This window comes from Monopterus albus, unplaced genomic scaffold, assembly GCF_001952655.1.
Source record: "Monopterus albus unplaced genomic scaffold, M_albus_1.0 scaffold79.1, whole genome shotgun sequence".
Classification (NCBI taxonomy): domain Eukaryota; kingdom Metazoa; phylum Chordata; class Actinopteri; order Synbranchiformes; family Synbranchidae; genus Monopterus; species Monopterus albus.
In genome coordinates this window covers 1,882,355-1,889,543 of record NW_018127959.1, presented here as the reverse complement: position 1 = coordinate 1,889,543, position 7,189 = coordinate 1,882,355, and the positions used below count along the sequence as shown (strand labels likewise).

The window sequence follows — 7,189 nt, the reverse complement described above, 5'->3', positions numbered from 1 at the left end:
TTCAGCTGAGCTTAAGACAAATGCTTGCACAGAAGCAGGACTGTCTCCCAGTCACTTTGAACAGGAGGAATGCTTACAGTATCATAGCATTGTGTTAAGACAGATGTGTTTAGCAAAATCACTGCAAGATGTTCTGAAAGAAATAGAAACTCTCTGAAACTTTACAGTTATTTCCTCCTGGATGACACCGTCCAGATGGACAAGTTGTAAACACCATCTATCTGCAACACATCCTCTCTTTTAAATGCAGGTTCTAATTTGGATCCAGTCAGAGAAAGTTTCAAACAGCAGCTGCTCTACTGCCGTGTTGGGATTGGCTTCCATCTCCAGATTCTGCCCGGTGGCTTTGTGGGAGGTGTCCACAAACCCACTGAGTACTGTGAGTTCAGTCCACATGCACATACAGTTTAAGCCCCTACCATGGCCACATATTAATGCTTTAAGTTTTTGAAACCTGCATTTTTATGTTCTGTATATTTGTTGGGGTGCAGTCATATGTAAAGTTTAGCTGAAATGCACGTAGCCAATATCCGAGATCCAGTATACATGTGGAGAGTTCAGAGGTATCTGTGATATACCTTAATGCAAGCCTTAATGTAATGCTATACCCTGCATTTCTCAATTTCCACAAGCTTGGCTGAAGGTGTTCGCTATGAAGCAGGGAGTGGTAGGAATCAGAGGAGTCAGGAGTGGCTTGTATCTCTGTATGAATGAAGAAGGACTGGCGTATGGAGCGGTACGTAGCCCACTGCCCAGCTCACACCAGCAGTCTAAATGTGTCATGTATGTCTACTTTCTCAGAGCTGGGTGCAATAGCATTCTAATATTTGGCTGCTTAATGCAATGCTACGGTGATAATAATAAATGTCTTCCTGGCTGTGTTTTACAGGAGGAGTTTTCTGATAACTGCCTGCTGAAGGAGAACCTGGAGGAGAATCATTACACTACCTACTCATCTCTGTCTCACCCAGGCATCTACCTGGCTCTTTCCCACAAAGGAGAGCTCAGGAAGGGCAACCGTGTGAGCCGCCATCATGCCTGCACCCACTTCCTACCTCGGAGAACACTGTGAACAGGGTCCACTACCAGCCTGGAGCCAAACAGTTGCCTATGAGCAGCTCCAGCCTATGAGAAATTGACAAGTCACACATCACTCCATGTGACAAAACTGGTGGTTTTCTTTGGAGTTTTACTTACTTTTATATTTGCAGATACCCAGCTTACTCAAAAGACCTGGCTCACCCTAAGGATCATTCACTCATCCATGTTGATTAGTCCAAAATGGGCATTTTGGGCGTCACCATGTGTCTCTCTAGCATGTACTCTAGCATCATTATGCATTTAGAGTAGAAAGCCTGTTGTATTATTAATTTTTATTGTATATGCATTTTGCACAGTAGAAAAAGTTTTAAGACCAGTTTTGGAGCATAGTTCTACAGCAAAACCAGTTGGGAAAAAAGTGACGTACTGTAGCTGCAGTTACTCTTTAACTTAGGTAGGTGCTGTAGGATCCGTACAGTCAGCGGTAGTTAACTTAGGTAGGTGCTGTAGGATCCGTACAGTCAGCGGTAGTTAACTTAGGTAGGTGCTGTAGGATCCGTACAGTCAGCGGTAGTTAACTTAGGTAGGTGCTGTAGGATCCGTACAGTCAGCGGTAGTTAACTCGGCGGCTCTACTGCCGTGTTGGGATTGGCTTCCATCTCCAGATTCTGCCCGGTGGCTTTGTGGGAGGTGTCCACAAACCCACTGAGTACTGTGAGTTCAGTCCACATGCACATACAGTTTAAGCCCCTACCATGGCCACATATTAATGCTTTAAGTTTTTGAAACCTGCATTTTTATGTTCTGTATATTTGTTGGGGTGCAGTCATATGTAAAGTTTAGCTGAAATGCACGTAGCCAATATCCGAGATCCAGTATACATGTGGAGAGTTCAGAGGTATCTGTGATATACCTTAATGCAAGCCTTAATGTAATGCTATACCCTGCATTTCTCAATTTCCACAAGCTTGGCTGAAGGTGTTCGCTATGAAGCAGGGAGTGGTAGGAATCAGAGGAGTCAGGAGTGGCTTGTATCTCTGTATGAATGAAGAAGGACTGGCGTATGGAGCGGTACGTAGCCCACTGCCCAGCTCACACCAGCAGTCTAAATGTGTCATGTATGTCTACTTTCTCAGAGCTGGGTGCAATAGCATTCTAATATTTGGCTGCTTAATGCAATGCTACGGTGATAATAATAAATGTCTTCCTGGCTGTGTTTTACAGGAGGAGTTTTCTGATAACTGCCTGCTGAAGGAGAACCTGGAGGAGAATCATTACACTACCTACTCATCTCTGTCTCACCCAGGCATCTACCTGGCTCTTTCCCACAAAGGAGAGCTCAGGAAGGGCAACCGTGTGAGCCGCCATCATGCCTGCACCCACTTCCTACCTCGGAGAACACTGTGAACAGGGTCCACTACCAGCCTGGAGCCAAACAGTTGCCTATGAGCAGCTCCAGCCTATGAGAAATTGACAAGTCACACATCACTCCATGTGACAAAACTGGTGGTTTTCTTTGGAGTTTTACTTACTTTTATATTTGCAGATACCCAGCTTACTCAAAAGACCTGGCTCACCCTAAGGATCATTCACTCATCCATGTTGATTAGTCCAAAATGGGCATTTTGGGCGTCACCATGTGTCTCTCTAGCATGTACTCTAGCATCATTATGCATTTAGAGTAGAAAGCCTGTTGTATTATTAATTTTTATTGTATATGCATTTTGCACAGTAGAAAAAGTTTTAAGACCAGTTTTGGAGCATAGTTCTACAGCAAAACCAGTTGGGAAAAAAGTGACGTACTGTAGCTGCAGTTACTCTTTAACTTAGGTAGGTGCTGTAGGATCCGTACAGTCAGCGGTAGTTAACTTAGGTAGGTGCTGTAGGATCCGTACAGTCAGCGGTAGTTAACTTAGGTAGGTGCTGTAGGATCCGTACAGTCAGCGGTAGTTAACTTAGGTAGGTGCTGCAGGATCCGTACAGTCAGCGGTAGTTAACTTAGGTAGGTGCTGTAGGATCCGTACAGTCAGCGCTAGTGTCTGCAAACCTACAGAAAACTGGCCCTGCAGTTACACTCAGCTCTACAAACATTTTTAGACTTTTGAAGCAAATTTTTGGGCCAGAAAATCTGTGCTCTCATCAGTCTGATAAAGCCAAAGTACACTGTCTTAGTAGCTAGTGAGCATGGTGGCGCATTTAGCAACTAAAGACAAAGATATTTCCTCAGAAGAGGTTTGGGACCAAAACATCTAAAAGAGAGTGGACATTCATCAGGTATTCAGAACATAAATGCAAATCAGTGATCATGTTGCTTTCTGTCTGCTGGATATGTATATAGCAAACTGTTTGCTAACATATAAGTCTGGATGTGTTTTATTGATGATTGTTTTTAGAGTTCATGACCATGTAAATAAAAAATATCTATTTTTATGATAATATTGTGTTGAAGTGTGTTACAAGTTGGATTGGATCTAAAATTTTACAAACAAAAAAGGGGAAACACTCATTATTACCAAGTCAAGAATCTAGTGAACACAGTAAAGAAACATATAAAATATTAAGCTATAGTATTTGCTAAAACTTTGCCTCGGTTTGTTTTGGTTTTGTTAAATAATGATTCTGTTATACTGGAAGATCAACAGGCAAGCACCTGTTTCTAAACCAGCCATCAGGTATGTATGACATTACCTAGGCTAACTAGCTTACTTGGCTAATTTGGCAGGAATGGCTTTAATATCAGTTTCCTGCTCTTCTACTCTTTTTTTCTTTCCATTGAAAATTGCTTTGTCAGCAAAAATTGTCTTTTCAGTTTATATGCTGACTAATAATTTGACATATATGGCTTAATTATATTGGGCAAGAAAGCAGGTTGAACAGTTCACCTTCTTATGAAAACGGATACCTAGCAGTGCAAGTAGCTTTAGTTTTCTTGGCCCAACTTCTGTCAGGCGTCTATCTGCTGACGAAGCCACAGGAAAGTGTCCAGGGAGTGAGCAGCAGCTTTCCTCTTCATCCACCTGTCTCCCCACACAACTCCCCGGCCACTTTGGGGACACACAAATGTGCAACCCTACCCCAGAGTGGGAGGTGCAGTGTCACTTGATCCCCAGTCTGAGTGGTAGCACTTACCTGCTCAGGTGTCCCTTTATACCAAAGTGCAGTCTTGGCAGGAGGGCAGACCGTTAATACAAATAAAGGGGCAAGAGAAAATAGAAAAAGAAAGGGCAAAGGAGAGACAAATAAGGAGCTGGGGAGATACGGTCAAGTGTGGACAATGGCCTGATGATGAAAAGCTTCATGGAGATCAGTAGGTTGGACATAATTTGGTCAAACCAAGGAATACAACTCATCCAGCCTTTACTGCTAAGGATTTTCATTCTGTTGTTCATTGTATTCACCAGTTCAATTTGTTCTCTTTTTCACCATCATCTCTACCTATTCTGCTTTCTCATCTCTTTTTCACAGACCCTGCTGCCAACACATCAACCCACCAATCAGTAAGTGGATAAAATATAGTCAGTGAAACAATAAGATGAAAACACAAAGGACTTTCTGTCTATGTCACTGTAAACTGATCAGACTGTTGATGGATTAATCAAAAGTAGTCATTATCCATCTATAATAACAATGACACCGTGTGTTCCATGCAGTCCCCGCACCCTGCAGCCTGTTCACTGTGTTTCAGAGCTAGTTTTGGTTGTAGTTAAGGTTGGTTATTTTTTATTTTGTCTCAGCACCATTTAGATTCACCACTGTGCATTAACCCTCTGTACCCTGATTGTAGTTTGCTAACAGCTGACTAGTAACGCGGAAGCCTTCAACGCCATCCTTAATATGGGGGTCCAGAGATTCACCTGTTAGTCACAACAAGCATGTCTTTTAGCAAGTTGTTCCAAATACATCTTTTAAGTTTTCATGCTTGTCTCTGATATCCAAACTGTTCAGTAGATGTCACATTTTTAGTAAAATGGGTGGTAGAGTCATATATAAACAGTTTTGCTTCATGTCATCTCCATTTAAAAACTTAAGGCAGAGGCTCCTGACCAGCCAGACCCCTGCAGGATTGAGGTGGTCTCGGTGTCAGAGGAAGACCTCCCAATTGTCAAGACCCCCAGTGCGGGCAGCTTTTCTGCTATCCCCCAGTCAGAGAACATTTCGGTCAAACATCAAGAATTCCAGCCTTCAGCACCCAGTGCGACCATGCCAGTCACCAAGGTGCAGCCATTCTTCCATGGTGAGACTCTGTGATGTTCTAGAGCTAATGGTACAGCATGAAACAGTGGATATGGAGATTACTACTCAAAGGCAGAGTTGCAGTAGGATCTGCCTGAAATGTGACATGACGTGAATAACACTCTTCTGGGGATAATACTGCTAAAGGGATGTATTTCAACCTTTGTTTCTTAGTCCTCTTCATTTCCCCAGAAATGTGGTTTCCTTACCAAGACAGAAAGCTCTGTGGAAGCTTTAGATTACTGAATGACTAACCAGATCAATAATGGAAAAAGATGACTGAAAACTAAAAATGTAGTTTAGTAAATAAGGACTACAAGATTATTAGAAATTCTCCTGAGGGACAAAAGAATGAGGGATCGGAATGGCCAGCAAAGATATAAACATCCCGACGGGAACACTGGCACAAGATCAGCCAGGCAGCCGCGACAACGCATAAACAAAAAACACAAATAAGCTCCATTTTCAACAGTGATCTCAAATCCTACCTGACCGAAAATGAAAGTGGACATAGATGGGTAAACGGTATATGTACCGATGAAAAGAGATGTGTAACACTCTAAACAAAGTAAGAAAGCCCATGTTTTAACTGACATAATGCAGACTTAGTTCTCTCTAACGTTACAGAAACAAGGCATTGACATTTCTGTAAACATTCCATTAATATAAGAACAAAACCACCAAAATACAGCTGTTCTCTGTAGTTATCCTGTCTCCTGTTAATGTTTCATTTGTAAACACAGTAGATGTTCATGAACTACTTTGTTTCCACAGACGATGACTTGGATAAAAGCTGGAAGGACAGATTGCTAACTCAACACTTCAAGCTGCTAATTGCTTCATGTTTCTTTGTGGTGTTCACTCTCGCTCTTGGAATCGGTCTCGGAGGTGAGGAACTCTTGCGTTAACTTTGTCCATTGAGCAACAGTGGAGCCACTGTAACATGAACTGCCTCTGCTCCATTAATATTTGATGTAATCTTTGCTTCTTATACAATTCAGGTCTGCCCACACAGTGCAGACAGAAAGTATGAGGTCAGTGACATGGCTCTATTTTTCTGGAATAGTGTGTAGTGGTACATATCTAAACGCCAGGCACATATGGGCGTGTCCACCAGTAGTCTACTGATTTCACTGACCAGCTTTTGTGCCTGAAAGAAAGACCAACTCTGGTCCTGTAACCAGCAGCAGTTATACAGTGTAATTTACTCAGAGCTGCATCCAGCGTGCCAAATGGATGGGGGGCTCTCGGCTTTTTAATATAACTTTATAAATGTTTTATTGTATTTAAAATAATACAATAAAAATACATTATCACTGTATTTGTGGTGGTGTACTAAAAGTGATCCAAAAACCTCTTGTGTTCCGTGGGACCATGCAGCCTATTAAAGATACATCACAGCTGCTTTTGGCGCGATCACAACCTCATGAAATGCAAAAATCGACACAACATGCATCACCAAGGTAGTGATAAGGTATGTCTTTGAGAAACTTGACTGAGGATATTGTTACTAAATAGTGAGACAGCAGTGCCCACTGAGGCTAAACTGAGTTTACCTGCTGTTAGTAATGCCTGTAACATGACTGATTTAAAGAAGAATAGCTGTATGTGTCCATGGAAAACTATACGAAAAATGAAGTTGACTTGCTTCGTACTGGCAGTGAAATAGACGCCATTGTAGCAGATTTGGACAACAAATTATGATTATCGATAACTTGTAATAATAAATTGAAAGTGAGGCACCAGGATTTTTATCTCATGAGCCACATGGTAAACATCCATCCATCCATCCATTTTCCTCCGCTTATCCGGAACCGGGTCGTGGGGACAGCAGTCTGAGCAAAGATGCCCAGACTTCCCTCTCTCCAGACACTTCCTCCAGCTCCTCCGGGGGAATGCCAAGGCGTTCCCAGGC

The 7,189-nt window shown here is 42.4% G+C and overlaps 2 protein-coding genes across 2 annotated transcripts in view; both read left to right on the top strand.

Annotated features, from left to right (window-relative positions):
- LOC109963772 (fibroblast growth factor 4-like) overlaps positions 1 to 2,448 on the top strand; it is a 3,848-nt gene extending 1,400 nt beyond the window's left edge. Inside the window, exons 2-7 of the mRNA XM_020606610.1 lie at positions 251 to 379; positions 633 to 736; positions 890 to 1,021; positions 1,659 to 1,755; positions 2,009 to 2,112; positions 2,266 to 2,448. Coding sequence (XP_020462266.1) covers positions 251 to 379; positions 633 to 736; positions 890 to 1,021; positions 1,659 to 1,755; positions 2,009 to 2,112; positions 2,266 to 2,448 — 749 coding nt within the window. The remainder of the gene's footprint in view (positions 1 to 250; positions 380 to 632; positions 737 to 889; positions 1,022 to 1,658; positions 1,756 to 2,008; positions 2,113 to 2,265) is intronic.
- Positions 2,449 to 3,256: 808 nt separating this feature from the next.
- The window catches only part of tmprss3a (transmembrane serine protease 3a), a 19,998-nt gene continuing 16,065 nt past the window's right edge, over positions 3,257 to 7,189 (top strand). Inside the window, exons 1-4 of the mRNA XM_020606573.1 lie at positions 3,257 to 3,315; positions 4,507 to 4,538; positions 5,071 to 5,275; positions 6,049 to 6,162. Coding sequence (XP_020462229.1) covers positions 5,242 to 5,275; positions 6,049 to 6,162 — 148 coding nt within the window. The 5' untranslated portion in view covers positions 3,257 to 3,315; positions 4,507 to 4,538; positions 5,071 to 5,241. The remainder of the gene's footprint in view (positions 3,316 to 4,506; positions 4,539 to 5,070; positions 5,276 to 6,048; positions 6,163 to 7,189) is intronic.